We start from the raw sequence: 22578 nt of genomic DNA, 5'->3' as shown, positions 1-22578 counted from the left end.
TTCTTCCTCAGATTGATTCACATTTAAATTATTAGGTTGGATCATATAAAATTACTTATTTTGACCACTCTTTTATTTATAAAAATGGCCATTTTCATATGATTCAACCCAATACATTATTCAGCATCAACATGTTTTGTTCTTTTAAAGCCCTGTTCCCTGATAATTGAGGGCCAATTAATTCTTGACTTCATCCTAAAACTTGCTTGCTCTTCTGTGTTTCTAGTTTTGGTGAACAGTATCTCCATTTGCCTAGTTACTTAGGTCAGATACCCTTGTGTCACCCCTTACCTCATAACCAATTCCTGTCTATTTTAGCTCCTAAATATTTCTTGAATGTACCCACTTCTCACCCCATTTCCCATATTCCAAGCCATCATTGTGTCTTGCTAGGACCACTGCAATAGCTTCATCTTCCTGCTTTCACTTGCTTCCCCTTCAATCCATTCTTCACATAATCACCAGAGTGAGCTTTTAAAAATACAAGTCTGATCATGCCATTTGTCTTCTTAACACTCTTCAGTGTTAAGAAGAGTGTGTCCTTTTAAATTTAAAATTAATTTTCAAATCTTACCATTTTAAATCCTACTGGACTCTGCATGATCTGACCTCTGTTCTCTCTTTCCAGAGTCTCCCTTGCTCGTAAAACTCCAGGCATGGGAGCTTCTTCAGATGTTCATGTATGCCAAGATCTTTCCAGAAGGGCTTTCCAGTGTGTTCATCCTCAGCATGGCAATTCTACTCTTCCTGCTGGTCCCTCCTCAGAGAAGCCCTCTGTGTTGCCCCTGCACCAGCTGTATTTAACTCCCTCATCATCCTTGCTCACAACTTTCAGTTTGTACCCTCTATATAGCTTAGCACTATTTTAATTAATCATGGGTGTATCATTGTTTAATGTGAGCCTCTTCAAACTAGACTGCAAGCATACTGGGTGCTGGATGTCTCGTTCACAGCTACATCTCCAGTGTCTCTGGCACACATCAGCTGCTTGGGAGAGATGTGCTGAGTGATGAACACTGGAGATGCTCAGTCCTTCAGGAAATCAGGGGCTGCTCCCAGGAGCTTGCTCTTTATTGTGGGAGTTCAGGGGAAGTCTCAGGTTCAGGAAGTAGATGGGAATCATGATAGAAAACAAGTCCAAGGGAGAGGTCTCCATAGTCAGTCCTTCCCTTAACATTTGTACTGATAAATCAAGCTAATAATCTGTTACATAAAACATGTCTTGTCCTCTGACTTTGACAAGTATACCTTCAAAATGACCTGGAAGACCAGAGTTCGATTCAGAGATATTGGACTCCTTGGGTTTCATACTAGAACTTGGTAGCATAGGAAGAACTAACCCCCAGCCCCTTCTCACCCATAAATCTATCCTACACTGTGAAGGTCCATGTGCCCACATATGTGGGCATCCTGGGCTTCATGTCTGAGCTTTACACTGACCCCCACAGCTGCCTCTTAGCTACCCTCAGACCTAGGGGTGCACATGTAAGTAGTATGGTCCATCCACGGGGGAATGAATCCAAAAAAGGGGCTTGTACAAGTCCCAGATTCCCATTTGAACAAGGGATTTCATGATTCTGGATCCTCTGAGTGTGTCCTCGAAGGGGAGAATAAGCTCCAGGTGAATGTTCTCTGGTCTCTTTATTGTGGAGGAGAGCCAGAGTAGCTCTGCATTACAGGCCCAAGGCAGTGGCCCTCTTGCCTTGGTGGAAGGCTGGTACTGTCTGCCTTTGACCTCCTGGGAATAACTGCATAGGGAATAGACTGACAGACATTCTTCTGTGCTCATTGTTTCTGGACACAGCCTCCAGAGGAATAAACTCTCCACAAACTGCTGCCTGAAGATGGCTGAGGCTCTAGCTGGTACCTCTGGGCTTTGGTGTACTCCTTCTCTCAAAGAGTGCATGGGTGACAGTTCCACACCTTCCCTGAGTGCTCAGGCCTCAGGTTACCTAGCATACTGGGAGCTTGGCACTCCTTATCCCTTCTCCTGGAGTGGCCAGGCCTGCTGTCAGTATTGCTGTCATCTGCATCTCTCACATTCTCATGCTAAGCCATCGCCATTAATGGGGAGCTGGGCTCCATGCTCTGTGTTAAGGAGGAGTTCAAAACCCCCAGTGTGTGCGAATTGTTAGGGATTTTCTGGGAATGTTGTGCTGGAAGGTTGTTATCAAGTTTGGGCAGGAAGGATCCCAGTGTATTTCTGAACAAGTCTCCTGAGGGTCTGAGTAGCCACAGTGAGGAGATGCACACCTGAGGTCAACAGGCTGGGCCTGAGGGCAGGATTGACTGTTTCAGAGTATTGCTCCAGGCATCCAAGCCAGGACCCACCACACCAGGGGGGTGGCACTAGCCCCAACTTGTGAGCAGACTGCTGTCCCACTTCAATGCTACCTAGATGGAAATCTAAAGAAAACCTACCAGCTTGGGATGTCTTGGTATTTTGGGAACACAGTCAACCAAACAAAACCCTGATGCTACTCTGGGAAAATCTTCCCCAAGGAATTATCATGCCATACCTTCTTCAATTCCTGCCAATTTAAGCTTTACTCACAGTGAGAACCTCTGTTTCATTTATCACTTTCCTGTGGACCTGAGTGGCGCTCCTCACTCCCCACCTCCTCACTGAGTGGGATGGAGATCTCATAGGTCAGGGATACCTCTGAGCACAGGCTGGGGCTTATATTATGGTTTACTCATTGGAATCACTTATTGACATGTTGCTTCCCCATTAGATGGTAACCTCTTTGAGGGAAGGAATGGTGATGCCACCATTTAGAAATCCCTGGACCCAAGTTGATACTGATAGCCGGTAGGTGATTAGTAAATGCTCACTGAATGAACAGATAAATGCATTTCCTGTTTTACAGATTCCTGTTCAAACTTCTTTTTGTATTTTATTTTGTTTAGACAACTGCCACTTGTGATAAGATGTCCTTTAGCGGGCTTCTAGCCAAGATGGAGGCATAGGTAGACACACTGTGCCTCCTCGCACAAACAAAATAAGGACAACAAAAATTTACAAACAAAAAAACAACCAGTACTGACAGAAATATTGAACTGTATGGAAGTCTGACAACCAAGTTGTTAAAGAAATATTCATCTAGACTGGTAGGAGGGGTGTAGTTGGGTGGCTGGGTGGAGAGTGCCCATGGCAAAGTGGTGGCTGGCGGACCCTGGGCAAACAAAGCGGCAGTGGGCGGACCCAATGAAGTGGTAGTTGTGGAGGGGCATGGTGCACAAGGTGGATGCCAGACCTGGTGGTCCCACATTCACATGCAGATAAACCAGGCAAAACTGAGGAGCGAGACAGACTGTACAACCCAGGGCCCCAGCTCAGGGAAATAAAGCCTCAAAACACCAATTGAAAACACCTGTGGGGGTTGAGGTGCTGGGAGAGACTCCCAGCCTCACAGGAGAGTTTGTTGGAGAGACCCACAGGGTCCTAGAATGTACACAAACCTACCCACACAGGAATCAGCACCAGAAGGGCCCAAGTTGCTTGTGGGTAGCAGGGAAGGTGACTGAAATACAGCAGAGAGGGGAGAAAATGCCGTTGTTCCCTCTCAGACCCCTTCTTCACATACAGCATCACAACCCAGCCACTGGGTTGCCCCGCCCTGGTGAACATTTAAGGCTCTGCCCCTCATTACGTAACAGGCATGTCAAGACAAAAAAAAATGGCCCAAATGAAAGAACAGACCAAAGATCCAGAAAAAATACAACTAAGCTATGAAGAGATAGCCAACCTATCAGATGCACAGTTCAAAGCACTGGTGATCAGGATGCTCACAGAACTGGTTGAATTTGGTCACAGATTAGATGAAAAAATGAAGGCTATGCTAAGTGAAATAAAGGAAAATGTACAGGGAACCAACAGTGAAGGGAAGGAAACCAGGACTCAAATCAATGATTTGGAACAAAAAGAAGAAATAAATGTCCAATTGGAACAGAATAAAGAAACAAGAGTTCAAAAAAATGAGAAGCTTAGGAACGTCTGGGACAATTTTAAGCACTTCAATGTCTGAATCATACGGGTGCTAAAAGGAGAAGATGAAGAGCAAGAAATTGAACAGTTATTTGAAAAAATAATGAAGCAATGGGAGGGAAGTGGGGAGGGATGGGTGGGTGGGCTAGAATGGGAGTAAAAGGGAGAAAACTGTACTTGAACAATGATTAAAATAAAATAAAAAAAATAATGAAGGAAAACTTCCCCAATCTAGTGAAAGAAATAAAATTCTAGGAAGTCCAGGAAGCCCAAAGAGTCCCAAAGAAATTGGCCCCAAGGAGGAGCACACCAAGGCACATCATAATTACTTTAGCCAAGATGAAAGAGAAGGAGAGAATCTTAAAAGCAGCAAGAGAAAAGGAGACAGATACCTACCAAGGAGTTCCCATAAGACTGTCAGCTGATTTCTCAAAAGAGATCTTGCAGGCAAGAAGCGGCTGGAAAGAAGTATTCCAAATCATGAAAGGCAAGAACCTACATCCAAGATTACTCTATCCAGCAAAGCTGCCATTTAGAGTGGAAGGGCAGATAAAGTGCTTCCCAGATAAAGTCAAGATAAAGTGCTTCCCAGATGAACTCCTTTAACTTGACTTTAAAGTCAAGTTAAAGGAGTTCATCATCACCAAGCCCTTATTATAGGCAATGTTAAAGGGACTTATCTAAGAAAAAGAAGATAAAAAACATGTACAGTAAAATGACAGCAAACTCACAATTATTAATAGCCACACCTAAAACAAAAGCAAACTAAGCAAACAACTAGAACAGTTAACAGAATCGCAGAAGTGGAGATCACATGGAGGGTTAGCAACAGGGGAGTGGGAGGAGGAGAGGGGGGAAAAGGTGCAGAGAATAAGTAGCACTGGTGGTAGGTAGAAAATAGACAGAGGGAGGGTAAGAATAGTATGGGAAATGTAGAAGCTAAAGAACTTATAAGTATGACCCATGGACATGAACTAAAGTGGGGAATGTGGGTGGGAGTGTGCAGGGTGGAGGGGAGTGAAGGAGGGAAAATAGGACAACTGTAATAGCATAATCAATAAACTATATATATATATATATATATATATATATATATATATATATATATATATTTTTTAAAGATGTCCTATATTTCCTCCCCATGCCTCCAAAGGGAGGATCCTTGAAGTCAAGTAGACCAGTCAAGCTCAATCTGTTTGTTGTGAATTTCAGTTTTCACTGAGAAACATAGGAACAGAAAATACAATAGATTTATTCCACAGTGGCCCTTGAGGAGGTTGTCCTGAAGCCTGCATCCTTGAGGCCACCTGCCTTTGTCCTTTCTGAGGCCTGGTTGAGTACTATAGACTGAATTGCTGTGTGCTCCCAAAATTTATATGCTGAAACCCACTCTCCAGTGTAATGATATTTGGAGGTGAGCTCTTTGGGAGACGATTAGGTCATGAGGGCAAAACCTTCATGAATGGAATTAGCACACTTATAGAAGAGACCCCAAGAGAGCTCCTTTGCCCTTTCTATTACGTGAGGATACAGCAAGAAGATGGCTGTATGTGAACTAGGAAGTGGGCTCTCACCAGACTGAATCTGCTGGTGCTTTAATCTTGGACTTCCAGCTTCCAGAACTGTGAGAAATAAATATCTGTTGATTATAAGCCTTCTAGACTACGGTATTCTTTTATAGCAGCCTAAACTAAGACACTGACCTACCCATGACTTTCCAATAATCCCTTCTTTTGCTTTAGTTAAAACCAGAGCTGGCTTCTTTGCTTGCACCCAGAAAACTCTAACTGATACAAGTGTTGGCCCATTATTCTCAAATATTCTAAAGAACATGATTTCTTAAATGGCCATATGATTTTATTAATTTATTTGATGGATTTCATGCTGTGTTGCACTTTCATGACAATAGTATTACTACTCCCCATCAAGCTCTGCTTTGTTTCCAGTTCTGATATATTTCCTGAATGATTTACAGAGAAAAATGGTAGAACAAAGGAAACTAGAATAACTCTTATTTATAGGAAGCACAGACTATTTCTGATACTCTGGCCAGGTCCTTTCATTGGCCTCTTTTGTTCCACTGTTCATTCATTCTTTTTTTTTAAATGTATAATTCATTCTAATTGTTGAAAGGATCTTATGGGTTTTCTAGGGCAGAAATGGGAAATTGGTTTCATCTTGTCCCCTCATTTCAATTAATTGTTGGATTTAATTGAGTATTGTACTGCATGTGGACTCAGTGGGGAAGATGTGTCATAATTAATTATCCATGTTCAACATGGCCTTTGAAATCAGATTCCTGATTGACTACAACTTCCCACCAAATATTTGAAAAGTCTTTAGTCTATATAATATTGGTCTGAGATGATTTCTGCTTAAGTATATTTATTGAAACAGCTCACTTCATATTTAGATTTCTCTATTTGTTATTAAGTTTTACTCTGGTAAGGGGCTGGACTGATTTAGAAAACCTAAAGCTAACTCTCACTCTAGAGAATAACAATCACTTTGGGCTTCGGTTTTCCACTTGAGAAATAACAGAACTTAAAGTGGGTAACCACCAAGTCTCCTTTCACCTTTAAGACACTATTATTCATATGAGTCAATATTTTACCTTTCAGTGATATGTTCTGCTGGCCTCAGCTACACAACCTGGCTAACATTAGAGCCCTTCAAGTACTTGAGGACTTAGAGCCTTCTAAGATGTTTGTTCGAGGTAAAACATGACTGGTTTCTTTAGTCATTTCTTACATGATAACTTTTCTAGACTTTGCAACATTCTGGTCATTCTCTTCTACATATTGGAGTTTTCCAGTGTCGCCCTGGAAGTGTGGCTTCTAGAACTGGAATCTGGCCAGTTGTGCAGTGGCAGTGTCCCCACTACACACCTATGTGCTTTGCCTGCCCTCCTGGCAGATGAAACCCCCTGTGAGCAGTGCACAACCCAAGGGGAGGCACCCACTGAGACTTGAGGATGTACTGTATTAGAAGGCCTTTGTCAGGTTGCATGCAGAACAGATGCAGGGAGACATCAAGTCAGAGCTGGAGGAAGGTGGTACTTCCCCAAAGGCCAGTAAGTAACCAAGTACTGATGAACTTTGAACAAGTGTTACTTCTTAATAAATGTGGAAAGTAGATCTGTTAGAGATGTCATTAATGTTTGCAGCCATTGTTTTTAAACAAGGCTTTGAGTGCTCCTGTCTCTGTTGATGAAAATAATGTCTCTCTAACCTTTTTCTTTTACTAGGCTTCCTCTCCATTCTTTCTGACATCATGTCACTTGATGCCTTTGCCCCAGCAGCTCTTGTATTTGTCACAAAAGGACAGGTGCAGAGGCTCTTAAGGAAAATATAATAAAAACAAGGAAAAGCAAAAGCAGACTTTGAGAGGATTCTGTTCTGACCATGAGCCTACTGGAAATAATAGTACATGGCTGTCATGGGAGGAATCTGATACTGAAACAGATAGGGGTTGTCCTGGCCACCCTCACCCCACAAGGTCCCATGTGTTGTGGTCCCAGGCTACCACTCTGACCCCACTTCCACTCTCGCTCTCTCGTTTTTTAAATTTTTAATTTATTTATTTTAAATGAGGTAACATTGGTTAATAACATTATATAAATTTCAGGTGTACAATATTATCATTCAATATCTGTATACTCTATTGCATTCTCATCACTGAAAATCTTGTTTCCATTCATTACCTTTACCTATTTTATCCTTCCCCCATCCCCTTCCCTTCTGGTAACCACCATTCTGTTGTCTTTATCTTTGAGTTTGTTTTTGTGTTGTTTTGTTTGTTACATTTTTGTTTTAAACAAGAGGCAACCAACAGAATGGAAGAAAATATTTCAAATATTTCTGATCAAGGGTTAATATCCAAAATATATAAAGAACTCATATAACTTAACAACAAAACACCTGCAAACAACCCAGTTAAGAAATGGGCAGAGAATCTCAATAGACATTTTTCTAAGGAAGACATACAGATGACCAACAGGCATGTGAAAAGATGTTCAACAATACAAATTATTAGGAAAATGCAAATCAATATCACAATGAGATACTACCTCATACCTCTTAGAATGGCTAGTGTCAATAAGACAAGAAATAACAACTGTTGTCTATAATTTGGAGTAAAGGGAACACTTGTGCATTGTTGGTGGGATTGGAAATTGGTACAGCTACTGTGAACACAGTTTGGAGGTTCCTCAAAAAATTAAGAATAGAACTACCATATGATGCAGCAATTCCACTTCTGGGTAGTTATCTGAAGACTATGAGAGTACTAACTTACATTCCTATGTTCATTGCAGCAAGATATGGAAACAACTTAAGTATCCATTGAAAGACAAATGGAGAAAGATGTGGTACATATATAATGGGATACTAAGCCATAAAAATGATAAAATATTGCCGTTTGCAACAATATGGATGGATCTTGAGGATATTATACTGAGTGAAATAAGTCAGACAGAAAAGGACAAAGGCCATATGATGTCACCCATATGTAAAATATAAAACAAAAAAGTAAGAATCAAACAAAACAAAACAAAGCAAAACAAACTTACTATCTTGTTTTGACCCAGACACCTTGGCCTCCATTCTATATAAAAAGGTATTAAGTATAAAATGGCACCCATATCAACCACAGTATATTAACCATGCGTTGATTGTCTATAATTAACTGTAAATTATCTCTGAGGGTCATGAACTCAGATGATCTGAAAGTCTTTCAGACCAAAAATAGAAAGGCTTCCACCTTCACCTATTTCTAGATCTTTTCTTATAATAATGCTTTGGTCTTCAAGAAGCATCGAAGTCTTAAACTACATGTAGGGGATGGGACTGGGGCTGGAAGTGGATGATTCAGAGATTCACAGTTAGTTCAGAGGTCTAATGTCTTTAAAACCAGAGACCCAAGCTGGAGGCAACCTTTCTGTGCTAGTTGGTTAAGTAATCTTTCAGGGCTATCATAGCAAGGTATCACTGACTGAGTGGCTTAAGCAGTAGACATTTATTTTCTCATAGTTCTGGAGGCTGCAAGTCCAAGATCAGTGTGTCAGCTGGTTTGGTTTCTTCTGAGGCCTCACTCTTTGACTTGCAGATGGCTTCATTCTCTCTGTCCTCCCATGATATTTTTCTATGTGTATGTGTATTTCTGGTCACCAAGGACATTTGGTGTCCTTTTCTTGCCAGGACCAAACCCACAACCAAGATATATGCTCTGACCAGGAATTGAAGCCACAGCCTTTCAGTTTTTATGGGATGATGCTCCAACCAACTGAGCCCACAGGCCAGGCTGGTGTCCTTTTCTTATAAGGACACCAGGCATATTGGATTAAAGCCCCATTCCAATGAGTTAATTTAACCTTACTTATCTATTTAAAGTCTCTATACCCAAATAGTCATATTGGGGATATTGGGGATTAGAAGGGTCTCCCCTTCAGCATATGAATTTTGAGGGGACAAATAGTCCATGACAATACTTCATGAACAGTGGTAGGATATGAATGCTCTCAACAATCACTATCCCTGTGGGTCCAGGAGACTGCCCAGTGTCCTTTAGGGAATATACTCTTTGGTCCAACTTTCCCAGACCAGAGCCAGTATGTGCAACAAGGGGAGAGAGAAAGGGGAGGGTATAGATGGTCATGCCAGTGTTTTCTGTCTTCCCAATGTAACAACTGCCCAGGCTGCTTCTGGAAAGTGAGACAAAGTCTCACAGGAGGTACAAGAACCATGGTAGTTTCAAGACACCAACTATATCCCAGATTATCATGTGCCTGGGCAGTGGAGTTCCTCATGATCTTGGCATCAGTCTATCTTCTTCCTCATGGCACAAGGGGGTTTTCTGTCTCCAGAGCCACTCCATTAGCACAGGCATCCTTCTTCTTTTTTCCTGGTAAGGAGATAAGAAAGAAGGTTACCCCTCCAATGTTTGGAATCTTAGCATCCTTCACCTGGGCCAACAGCTCTGAATCCCAACTGCCCTGAACCAAGATCACCTTGGGTAAAAAACAAAAACAACAAAAAAATCCACATTTCTCCCACCCCCACCCCCCGTTTTTTCAAGACCCTGGAAAAGGAGATGCTTCAAGGATAGGAAGTTATTCCTAATGTCTAGCCTTCCTCTGAAACTATGCCATACATTTAGCTGTAAAAAGTATGGAAAATTAGAGCTGAAATGGACCCAGTTAAATGACTGGCCAGGAGCCAAATGGCACAGCCAGGACTAGCCACTGGACTCTCCCTGAAGAGCCTTGCTGTTAGCTTCTTTCTGCCCCTTCTTGGTGACCAAAGCCACTGTTTACTGAGCTTTGGAAACACTAGGCTGAGTGAAAGAAGTCAGTCATAAAGAACCACATAGTGCATTATCCAGAATAGACAGTATATAGACAGAAATTAGATTAGTGGCTGCCTAGGCCTGTATGGAAAGGAAGGATTAGGGAGTGATGGCTAAGGGGTTTGGGGATTTATTTGGGGGGTAATGAGAATGTTCTAAAATTGATTGTGGTGGTAGATACATAAATCTAAATACAATAAAAGCTACTAATCTGTATATACTTTGAATGGGTGAGTTGTATGGTATGTGAATTAGATATCAATAAAGCTGTTGAAATCAAAAGCTGCTCTTTTCCTGGCTCTACCTTCTTACCACAAATCCTAAGGACTGTCTGGGGGTAGACAGGGTCCTCGGATGGCATGTGACCTCAGCTGCTCTTCCTGCCTCCTCCAGGGAAAGAATATACAAGAGCTGGTCGTCTACCCCAGCTCCACACTGAGTAGCTGAGGTCCCATGCCTCCTTCTTGCTTACCCACTCTTTCCACCCTGGGGCCAGCAAGCCCATATATCCTGGGACACACACAGACATGAAACCTAGGCCAATGGAGTTGTTTCTTTCAGGGGCAGAGGACTCTGGGGAAAAGGCAGGACTAATGGGTATAAAGCTCAAAACCTGGCTAACCTCTGTGTTTCCCCTTCCCTCTTCTCCTTGAGAAGTAGGACCTATCATCTCCTGGGAAGAGAAGCACTTTGCTCAGGGAGCATTGCTAGGCAACAATGTGTTGGGATTCAACTAGGCCTGCACTCAACAAATTTTTATTAATATCAGCTATGTAATGGAAACCATTGCTAGGTGCCCAGTGGTGACCCAGCCTTTGCCTTTAAAGGGCTGAGAACTTAGTGGTAGAGTAAATGCAATAAGAACTGTGATTGGGGTAAGCAATGAACATTAAAGGCAGGATACTAATCCATTCTGGTGGTAGGGAAGAAGGTCAGGAAGGCTTCCTGGAACAGGCACACTTTGAAGATCATATAGGAGATAACCCAATAAAGGAGTTCAGTGGAAATCATGGAAAGTGTGTTTCAGACAAGGAAATGGAATGTACAAAGGCCTGAAGATATATGTAAGAGAATTTGAAGAACTACAAAGAAACTTCAAGTCTTATTGGAGGACAGAATAACAAGATGGAAAGGGCAAGAGATGAGGTGAGAAAGATAAGGAGGACAGGCCTTTCGAGGACAAACAGGAGGAAGTCCAAATTTTTCCCTCTTTTCTAGAAGATTCAGCACCTCCACCCACCTCTAGTACCTGCAGGACTCCCACCTGAGCAGGGGCCCCAGTGCCAAGCAGAGAGGAGACCAGCCAGGATCAGGAGCAGCGAGACAGGCACAGCCACCAGCAGCACATCTTTGTAGGAGGATTTCCCTGATGCAGGACATGAAGGGGGCAGGGTCAGAGATGGACTTGATACTTCACCACCCTACACTGACCCTTTGCCCATGGCATACCTGCCTCATGATTGCAGCTCTCCCAGGGGTTGACTACAGTTGAGTTCCAGCTGACAGGGTTGGAGACAATGCAAGAATAGGGCATACCCTTGTCTCCTGGTCCCAGTGAAACCATCAACACCTGTCCATCCATGAAGAGGCCATGTGGCTTGGTATCAAAGTCAATGGTCCCCTCCTGTTGCCATCTATAGGTTATGTCACTGATATTGGGTACCCAACAGGACAGAAATGCTTGGCAGGTCTTGGGGGGCCGAGCATCCTCAGATACAGCAATGAACACTTGTACCACAGGCCTGGGTACTGCATCTAGGCAAGAACAGTAGAGCAGGTATGGGTTATAGGGATGCTGGGCATGGACCACAGCTCTGGCTTTGGGATCCATGCAGGATTAGATGCCACCTCTGGCTAGTCTACTCTCACTCCAAAACCTTGTCTGACTTCCCACACCCACAGGACAAAAGCTGAATTCCTTAGTCTGGAATTAAAAATCATTCATAAAATGGGTGATGTAAACCTCTCCAACTATACCTTCTACTGGTCCTCGGCACCAATCCTAATTAATTTCCATTCTCTCAAACATGTCATGCTATTTCTGCTTTCATATGTCTCAGCTGTGCATGTATGCCTTTCTCTTCTTGCCCTCTTAGAAAACTCCTGGGCCTAGCTTGAACACATTGCTTGCTGCCCTGATTGTGAAGCCTTCCCTGACACTTGAGGTATGGTACTGAGCTCTCCAAGCACTCTGTCTGTTTCTTATCAGAGCACTTTTCTCATGATATAGTGGTCAGAGAGACAAAAAGCACTTATTAAGTCAGACAGAATAACATGTACACTCCTGGACTTTAGAATTTGGAAAGGACAAATACTGACAAGTGATTATGAATAATTAAGAAAATAATTTCAATGGTGAAAAATGCTGTGAAGGGGCTCTGTCTTGTTACCTCCATAACCCTCAATCTCTAGGTGCTCAGCTACCTGGGCCATTGAACAAATTGGTGTCCTGGTATCCTATGTAGTGGCTCCCATTTTCTATATAGGTTGATGAGTAATGTGTCTCCATGGCAGTGGGGTCCAGGGGGAAAGCATTTTGGTAACAATGAAAGAACTCAGTGTCTGAGAACATTCCAAAGTCATGCAGAGTAAAACTTCACTAATGCCAGCTCAATATGTTAGGATTTGTGCTATGAAAAAAAAAGTAAAATTTTGCTGGGCACACTAATAGTATAAACAAAGATCACAGGGGGAATTATTTATACAGTGATTCCAAACCTGAAGGACACAGTAGAAACACCATTGACATTTATAGTAACTAATCTGCTAATTCAAATCATTCTTTGTCTATTGTCAAAACAGAGCTCATAAGGATGTCTGACAGCTTTGTGCAATTGGTTCTAATCAAGCTATGTATTTGGAAGCAATAAAACAGCAATTTTCAGACTTCTGGCCAAGATGGAGGTGTAGGTAGATACACCATGCCTCCTTGCACAACCAAAAGAAGGACAACAAATTTAAAAACAAAAAAGAACCAGAACTGCCAGATAATCAAACTGTATGGAAGTCTGACAACCAAGGAGTTGAAGAAGAAATATTCATCCAGACCGTAGGAGGGGCAGAGATGGGCAGACAAGCAAGCAGAGAGGACTCATGGCAAGGCAGTGGCTGTCAGATCTGGCAAGGCAGCAGCTGGCGAACTGGGTGGTTCCATGTTCACGTGCAGATAAACCAGGAAGAACAGCTGGGGAGTGAGACAGACCACCCGACCCAGGGTCCCAGCATGGGGAAATGAAGCCTCAAAGCCTCTGCCTGAAAATACCTGTGGGGGTTGAGGTGGTGGGAGAAACTCCCAGCATCACAGAAGAGTTTGATGGAGAACCCCACAGGGTCTTAGAACATACATAAACCCACCCGCCCAGGAATGAGCCCCAGAAGGGCCCAATTTGATTGTGGGTAGTGGGGGAAGTGACTGAAAACTGGCATAGAGCAGAGCAAGCATCATTGTTCTTTGTGGGACTCTTCCCCCACATACATCATCAGCAACTTGGGTTGCCTCACCCTGGTGAACACCTAAGGCTCCCTTCTTACTATGTAACAGGTGCACCAAGACAAATGAAAAAGCAGATCAAAGCTCCAGAAAAAATATAACTAAGTGATGAAGAAATAGCCAACCTATCAGATGCACAGTTCAAAGCACTGGTGATCAGATGCTCACAGAATTGGTTGAATAGGTTGCAAGTTAGAGGAAAAAATGAAGGCTATGCTAAGTGAAATAAAGGAAAATGTACTGGACCAACAGTGACAGGAAGGAAACTGGGACTCAAATCAATGGTGTGGACCAGAAGGAAGAAATAGACATTCAACCAGAACGGAATGAAGAAACAAATAAAAAAAATGAGGAGAGGCTTAGGGACCTCTGGGACAACTTTAAATGTTCCAACATCCAAATCATAGAGGTGCCAGAAGGAGAAGAGGAAGAACAAGAAATGGAAAACTTATTTGAACAAATAATGAAGGAGAACTTCCCCAATCTGGCAAAGGAAATAGACTTCCAGGAAGTCCAGGAAGCTCAAAGAGCCCCAAAGAAGTTGGACCCAAGGAGGAACACACCAAGGCACATCATAATTACATTAGCCAAGATGAAAGAGAAGGAGAGAGTCTTAAAAGTAGCAAGAGAAAAGGAGACAGTTACCTACAAAGGAGTTCCCATCAGACTGTCAGCTGATTTCTCAAAAGACCATACAGGCAAGAAGGGGCTGGCAAGAAGTATTCCAAGTCATGAAAGGCAAGGACCTACATCCAAGATTACTCTGTCCACTAAAGCTTTCATTTAGAATGGAAGGGCAGATAAAGTGCTTCTCAGATAAGGTCAAGTTAAAGGAGTTCATCATCACCAAGCCCTTATTATATGGAATGTTGAAGGTATTTATCTAAGAAAAAGAAGACCAAAACTATGAACAGTAAAATGACAACAAATTCACAACTATCAACAACTGAACATGAAAAACAACAAAGACAAACTAAGCAAAGACAAAAACAACAAAGACAACTAGAACAGGAACAGAATCACAGAAATGGAGATCACATGGAGGGAGTGGGAGGGGGAGAGGGGGGAAAAGGTACCGAGAATAAGTAGCATAAATGGTAGGTAGAAAATAGACAAGGGGATGTTAAGAGTAATATAGGAAATGTAGAAGTAAAAAAACTTAAATGTATGACCCATGGTCATGAACTAAAGCAGGGGATGCAGGTGGGAGGGGGTGTGCAGGGTGGAGGGGAATAAAGGGGGGGGTAATGGGACAACTGTAATAGCATAATAAAATACGTTAAAAAAGCCAAAAATAGCAGTTTCCTTAAATTTATAATTCAAATGCCCAGAACAAAGTATTTTAGAGCTTAGTGGTATGGGTACTGCATGTATTATTACATTATATGTCCTCATTTGACATGTGCAGCAGCTGAGACTCAAACAAAGAAGGAGCTCCAGGGCTGCCTGTATGGTTGTATAGGTTATTCATTGCACAAGATCATTGGGTAAGGGGGTAACAGGTGAAGGTGGTGGTTCTGAGATCTAGGCAACACTCTGCTTGCCAAGCTTTACACCTGGTTCAAGGATGCATGCATCCAGAAGGACACCCATCTAGTTGCATATCAGCACTCTGAGGGCATATGCAAGCCAGTTAGCTCCCTCAGGGTAGGGGATATTTCTCTCCTCCTAATTTGCGACTGCCTTTCTTTCCCTCATTGTTTTTCTTATCCTAGCTGTCAACTTTACTCTCCATTCTTAAATTTGGACCTTTTCATCCCCTTTACCAAGTTTTGGAGGTTTTACTGAAATTGTATTTTGAGGTCACTCACATAATTTCCAAGCCATTAGATAGATAAATGAAAGCCAGAAGACAATTTTTTTCTCTTGACTAGCAGAAATATAGTAGAGGTGGAGGTGATGGTGGGAGTAGGAGACAGAGGTGGAGGTGAGAGTGGAGGTAGTAGAGGTGGAGGTAGTGGTAGTGATAGTGTTAAAGGAGGTGGTGGTGGTAGAGTTGGGGGTAGTGATGGCAGTAGAGGTTGTGGTAGATATAGTTGTGATGGAGATGGATGTAAAGTTGCTGGAAAGAAAGACCCTTAGGCCCCCAGTGAATTCAGCCATGGAGCTGAGGTGCTGATTGCACCTGCATGAATGACCTTGGCAAAACCATGTGGAGCAGAGGTCTGCCTGTCTGAGCCAGGCTAACCCACAGAATTATAAGTAAAATAGCTGTTTTTAGCCATTTGTTTTGCTACAATGAATAACTGAAAGAACCCATGAATGTTATATAGTTAAAAATCTCTAGGTATATCTGAAAGAACTCTTTTAAAAAATATAAAATAAAAATTCTGTACTTTTAACTACTGTTGAATTATAATTTAATTTTTAATAAAAATATTGTGTCAATTTAATTGGTAGTATTTTTCCTTTTTAGTGGTATATGAAATAATGGCACATCATAATCTGATACCTCCAATCTGATGAAATATAAGTCAACTTCTGTCCTAGATGGTATTCAAGCACCATTGTATATCACTGTTATGAACATCTATGTGATAATATTATCATGATACCCACATTACTAATGAGAAGGCTGACATCAGAGCTAAGCATTGTGTTCAAGGCCACTTAACTGAGAAAATACCAAGTTGGAATTCAGACAAGGACTGTAGTGGGCAGGCCTGGGTTGCTCCAGATAGGAGCTCACCTGGAAGAACTTGAGGATTTTCCTAGATGTGGCTGCAGGAGAGTAGTTGGTCTCTGAATCAGCCACAAAGTCAGAGGCCCAAGGTTTCCGGAATCCAGTCCTCCAGCTCCCAGGACTCAGGATGCCTTTCCAGGTCTTTGTGGAGGGAGGCAGGGCAGAGATCCAGTGTCAAGCACACTCACCATATACCTTGAGCTGCAGGATCTGGGTCCAGGTTCGACCTCCAGTGTCCACTAGCAACACAGAGAAGTTGCCGCTATCTCCAGACTCCAGTGGTCGGAGCTCCAGGCTCAGGTTGCTGTGCATCTGGGTTCGACCCAGGAAGCGGGAGTGGTACAGAGTCTCTAGGGAACCTTGGAAAGATGTGGCCAGGAGCTCCTCTGAAGGCCAGAGAGATCTCCAGATGGCCTCTCGAACTTGGAAGCCAGGGTGGTGCTCTGCCATCAGCAGCACAGAGCCCCCGACCTGGCCCTGGACTTGGGCACCAGTAACTGCAACAGGAAATGCTGCTGCAAGAAGAGAGCCATGTCACTGCCTGCCCCAAGCTCATATCTCTCCTGCATGTAGCCAGGAGGAAATTAGGGCCCCTCTCCCCATACTGCTTCCACCCATATTGAGAATGTACTGTGCCAGGGGCTGGGAATAAAACAATAAAAAAGAGAATTTGGTACCTGTGCTCACGGAACTCACAGAGGAAGCCAGATTCTTAAGAAAGCAGTTAAAATATACTAAGTTAAGTGCCATAATGGAAAAAAAGGGAGTGCTCTGGGAGAACACAGGCAGCGTGATAATGCGACCTTACCTGACCTTGAAGAGTTTAGAGAAGAAACGGTTAAGCTGAGACCCAAAGAAGAAATGGAACTAGCCAAGCCAAGCAGAGGGCTGCCTGGAGTGGGGATGGGAAATGTTACAGGAAAAGGGAACTGTATGTACGAAGGCCTAGAGGGTGAGAGAGCATAGTGCACAGGGAACTGAAAGTAGTTCTCTGCAGGGGGAGTAAGAAATTGCACTGCAGAATTGGAGGGAGCTAGTTCATGGAGGGCCTGGAAAGTGACATTGGCATTTGGGCTTTATCCTTAGAGCAATGAGGGCTCTAGACTAGGTTTTAAGTAAGAGAGTAACAGGATTAGATGCATGTTAGAAAGATCACTCCAGCAGAAGGGCAAAGGATGCACTGTAGGTGGGGCAAGACAGAGGCTGCTTTTATTAATCCAAAGGTGGGTGATGGAAACTTGTACTGAGGGGGAGCAACTGAGATGGGTAGAGATGGCAGGACTTGAGAGAGATAAAAATGCATAATCAGTGAGATCTGGTAACAGATTGGATCTGAGGAATGAAGGAGAAAGAAGTCAAGGATGGCTCCCAGGTCCTTGGGGCCCACAGGTGTCATTCTCTGTGATCCAGAACAGGAGGAGAGACAGAATGGGGGGACAGGGAAGTGGCAGGATGCTGAGTGTTGCTGGGAACATATTGAGTTTGAGGTATGTGGGTGATGCCTCTGCTTAAAGTGCCCCCTGCCTCCTTCACTGGCTAATTTCTGTTCATTCTTTTTCTTTTTAATACATTTTACTGGTTATGCTATTACAGTTGTCCCATTTCTCTTCTTCATTCCCCTTCACCCTGCACACCCTCTCCCACCCACATTCCCCCCTTCAGTTCATGTCCATGTGTCATACTTATAAGTTCCTTAGCTTCTACATTTCCCATACTATTCTTGCCCTCCCCCTGTCTATTTTCTACCTACCATCTATGCTACTTATTCTCCATACCTTTTCCCCCTCTTTCCCCATCCCACTCCCCTATTGCTAACCCTCCACATGATCTCCATTTCTGTGGTTCTGCTCTTGTTCTAGTTGTTTGATTAGTTTGTTTTTGTTTTTGTTTTAGGCGTGGTTGTTAATAATTGTGAGTTTGCTGTCATTTCACTATACATGTTTTTTATCTTCTTTTTCTTAGATAAGTCACTTTAACATTTCCTATAATAAGGACTTGGTGATGGTGAACTCCTTTAACTTGACCTTATCTGAGAAGCACTTTATCTGCCCTTCCATTCTAAATGAAAGCTTTGCTGGACAGAGCAATCTTGGATGCAGGTCCTTGCCTTTCATGACTTGGAATACTTCTTGCCAGTCCCTTCTTGCCTGTAAAGCCTCTTTTGAGAAATCAGCTGATAGTCTAGTGGGAACTCTTGGTAGGTAACTCTCTCCTTTCCTGTTGCTGCTTCTAGGATTCTCTCCTTCATTTTTACCTTGGCTAATGTAATTATGATGTGCCTTGGTGTGTTTCTCCTTGGGTCCAACTTCTTTGGGGTTCTTTGAGCTTCCTGGACTTCCTGGAAGTCTATTTCCTTTGCCAGATTGGGGAAGTTCTCTTTTATTATTTGTTCAAATAAGTTTTCAGTTTGTTGCTCTTCCTCTTCTCCTTCTGGTCCCCCTATAATTCAGATGTTGGAACGTTTAAAGATGTCCTGGAGGTTCCTAAGCCTCTCCTTATTTTTTGAATTCTTATTTCTTCATTCTTTTCTGATTGTATGTTTTTCTTCCATTTGGTCCACTTCATTGATGTGAGACCCAGCTTTCTTTCCATCACTATTGGTTCCCTATGCATTTTTCTTCATTTCACTTATTGTAGCCTTCATTTTTTTCATCTAATTTGTGACCAAAATCAACCAATTCTGTGAGCATACTGATCACCAGTGCTTTGAACTGTGCATCTGATAGGTTGGCTACCTCTCAGTCACTTAAAAGTATTGGTCTTTAAGCTTTCACTTCTGTTTGAGCCATCTCCACCCCCCCCCCTTTGGTTTGGTCGCACCTGTTACGTATGAGGGGTGGAGCCTTAGGTCTTTACTAGGGCAGGGCACTCCAGTCGCTGGGTTGTGATGTGTATGTGGGGGCAGGGTCTGAGAGGGAATAATGGCACTTGTTCCGCTCTCCCTCAGACCTCAGTCCCTTCCACCGTTTCCCCCAAGCAAATTGGGCCCCTCTGGTGCCAATTCCTGTGTGGGTGGGCTTGTGTACCCTGTGGGAATTTCCAACGAACTCTCCTGTGAGGCTGGGAGTCTCCGTGCACCTCAACCCCCACAGGTGTTTTCAATCAGTGCCCCAAGGCTCTATTTCCCAGCACTGTGATCCTGGGTTGAGAGTAGTGCCTCACTGGGTCTGCCAGTTGCCACCCCTTGGCTGGGGTCTGCCAGCTGCTGCTTGCATGCTCAGGGTCCGCCTGCTGTGGTCTTGCGAGCCCCGGATGCCTTGTGTGCCCTGGATGTCTTACATGGCCAGTCCCAATGCTCTCTTCTCTCCACGCCGCGACCCACGCCTGGCTGCCCGACTCCGCCCCTCCTACTGGTCTGGATGAACATGTCAATTTTAACTTCTTGGTGGTCCGACTTCCATACAGTTCAATTTTGTGTCAGTTCTGGTTGTTATTCTGTTTTTAAATTGTTGTTGTCCCTATCTTGGTTGTGCGAGGAGGCACGGTGTGTCTACCTATGCCTCCATCTTGGATGGAAGTCCTAATTTCTGCTCATTTTTGAAGCATCAAGTTTCCCTGATCTCCCCCTTCTATCTCTGCATATTATACACTTGTTCTCTATGCTCTCTCAGAGGCCTGGGATACTAGCTATGAACTGGCCTTATCATCTATTTATGAGTCAGTGTCTCCCACTGACCTGTGAGTTCCTCTTTTCATCTTTGCACTCCCAGTGCCCATCACTCTTTGGGAGGAGGATATAGAAGCTCAGTAAATTTCTCTGAGTAAATGGCAAAATTTGCTGATTTATCTTGTATCTAGCACAGTGGTGGGTGCAGAGGTACAGAGCAGAATACAAGCAGACATGGGACATACCCAAGTGCTGGGAGTTTGGTTATGGAAATATGTTCTGGGTGGTCACTCAGCCAGCCACTGGTAACTCTAGTCCCTTGCCCACCTCACTGCCCTCCCTGGCCCAAATAATTTCAGGCTTGATTGGAGGTGACTTCAGGGTAAAGGCAGAGTGGAGACATAACATAGAGAAGAAATAACACTGGGTATCAGTCAAGACTTTTAGTTCTATCCTATCCTGCTCTGCCCAAGAACTCTGTGACCAACTATCACCCTCCTTTCTGGGCTTCCATTGTTCCTCCTGTAAAACAAGAGGGTGCACCAAATCAGTTGCACTCATCTCGTTTACCATTAAGAGCCTTTTGGAAAAATTATTTTTGCCTTTTGTGGTCACAAATTTGAAAGATTTTTGAACCAAACAGATTTCTGTTTTTTGAAGCATTTCCTTCACAATGTTTAGAAATGTTGAAATCATCAGAGCCTTTAAAGCCTTCAAGGTCAGGCACTCAGGAGGGACACTGGGCAAAGTCATCTCAAAGTCACTCTGAGTCTGATGTAAACAAAGTTGTCTTTGTCTTTGCCACTTCCCAAAACCCCTATCCCCTGGCCTTGCAGTGCTGACCCATGTCACAATGAGTACTTCTTAACCAAGGAAGGCAAGTCAGGCACCAGACAGAATGGAGGGATTGCCCCATGCTGAAGAGATCCAATAAGTAAGCATTTCATCACAGCATTATTGGCCATTTCAGGTCCACATATCCTACATTAAACTTGCTCTCACCTCTCATCCCTACTCAGTATCTACCTTCCTCTACACAGACCTCAGAAAGGGCCTCAGGTTTTCCACAGGCTGTTGGAAAAACATCCTCAGAGTAGAAAGAGTCCTGCTCTGCCTTGGCTTCCATTGCTCTCCCCAGACTGTGTTTAGAATTCTCATGTGGTAACACTGCCAGACCCTTACCATTCCTAAAGCCATCTCTTTCCAAACCACTGGTACCACCAGCCTCAGTTTTAACTGCCCTGGGCCACAAAACAGCTTGAGTCTCCTGCACATGGATTCTTCCAGTGCTGCTGCCTCTTTCCACCCAGGACTCCACATCTCTTTGCCTCTGCCTAGTTTTCAAGTTTCCCCCAAAGCTTGCTCCTGGGCTCTTACTTTGGATGGGGGGCCCTACCCAGACATCTGGTGAGGGTTAGCTGGATGGGTCAGTTCTTTGAGGTCAGGCCACTCACCTGCCCTGCTTACCTGCCCAGAGAAGCAGACTCCACAGGGACCACACAGCCATCCTTCTCCAGAGAGGCAGACAAACTCCCTTAACAACCAAAATCCAGAACACTCTAAGTCAAGGGGATGTGCGGAAGGGGCTGTAGTCCTTCTGGAAAGTCCCATGTTTAGAAGGAGGAATCTTGACTCATAACAAGATGCCCTGAAACTGAAATATCCAGAAGAAAGTGGAAGTTGGTTTCAGGCCTTGTTGGATTCTTTCAAGAGCATTTCTTGTAAATCATCCCTCTCACATGCTTTTGGTTGCCCATGCAATTATAAGCCACAAGCACCACCACACAAGCCCACATCCTATCATCAGACTCTCTCTCTCTTTCTGTCTCTTTCTTTCTCTTCTCTTCCTTCCTCTCTCCTTCTTTCCCTCCCTCCAGAACTCCCTGCATTTTACCCTGCCCTGAATTTCTGGTTGCAGCCTCAGAGAGCTCTAAACTGCAATTTCCATGGTCACTTCTCCTCTGCTTAAAATTCCTCCATGGCTTTCTGTTACCCTTAAGACAAAGACTATACTCTTGGCTTAGCATACAAGGCTCTACTAAGTCCCACTCCAGCCTTCTTTTTTCAGGCTGGTCTCCCATGTCCATTCTATTCTGTAGCCACACCAAGCCAGAATAGCTTCTTCTTACAACTACAAATTGCACACTTCTAACATGTACTTGTTCCTCCACCAGGCATGCTGATCCATTTATCCTTCTGGATTTGATGTGGTCATGCAGCCAACCAGGCACCTATTCAAGACTTCACACCACAGGCAGAGTGAGGGACTTCCTCTTCTCAGCACATTGTTTTGTAATAATTTTCTGTCTCCACAGACTGCTGGCAAGGTTTTCAATTCATTTCTGTGCTCTCCTTGGTCTTGGTGCATCATGGATATTTAATAAACATTTGTTAAATGAGTGCATAAATTCCAGATATGGTTGTACGTTTTGTTTCCTGGAATTTTACAACTCTTCTCCAAGGAG

General features: G+C 43.5%; 1 protein-coding gene across 7 annotated transcripts; it reads right to left on the bottom strand.

Annotated features, from left to right (window-relative positions):
• Window positions 1-8431: 8431 nt before the first annotated feature.
• On the bottom strand, window positions 8432-21677 carry SLAMF8 (SLAM family member 8). 7 transcript variants are annotated; one of them, XM_045841463.1, is made up of 5 exons: window positions 21581-21677; window positions 16695-17021; window positions 11783-12088; window positions 11574-11699; window positions 8432-9889 (listed from the first exon to the last, which is right to left on the bottom strand). In XM_045841463.1, exons 1-5 carry the CDS (start codon window positions 21618-21620, stop codon window positions 9822-9824), a joined length of 867 nt encoding a protein of 288 aa, XP_045697419.1. In that variant the 5' UTR covers window positions 21621-21677; the 3' UTR covers window positions 8432-9821. The 7 variants fall into 7 exon arrangements, with proteins under 7 accessions (XP_045697419.1, XP_045697421.1, XP_045697423.1 ...); XM_045841465.1 differs by having other exon boundaries at window positions 11583-11699; XM_045841467.1 differs by having other exon boundaries at window positions 11598-11699.
• Window positions 21678-22578: the final 901 nt, after the last annotated feature.

Source organism: Phyllostomus hastatus, unplaced genomic scaffold (genome assembly GCF_019186645.2).
Source record: "Phyllostomus hastatus isolate PE091 unplaced genomic scaffold, TTU_PhHast_1.1 phas_contig_36, whole genome shotgun sequence".
Taxonomy (NCBI): Eukaryota; Metazoa; Chordata; class Mammalia; order Chiroptera; family Phyllostomidae; genus Phyllostomus; species Phyllostomus hastatus.
Note: the sequence above shows the minus strand (reverse complement) of the source record. Positions and strands in the feature narration are given on the sequence as shown.

What these genes read in the sequence shown, in the direction of transcription:
- SLAMF8 (XM_045841463.1), bottom strand. Translation starts at nt 21,620, where the DNA reads ATGGCTGTGTGGTCCCTGTGGAGTCTGCTTCTCTGGGCAG. An exon ending in GAGTCTGCTTCTCTGGGCAG is followed by an intron (nt 17,022 to 21,580) that starts GTAAGCAGGGCA and finishes CTCTTCTTGCAG; the next exon opens with CAGCATTTCCTGTTGCAGTT. An exon ending in GAGTCCTGCAGGTACTAGAG is followed by an intron (nt 9,890 to 11,573) that starts GTGGGTGGAGGT and finishes TCTCCTTACCAG; the next exon opens with GAAAAAAGAAGAAGGATGCC.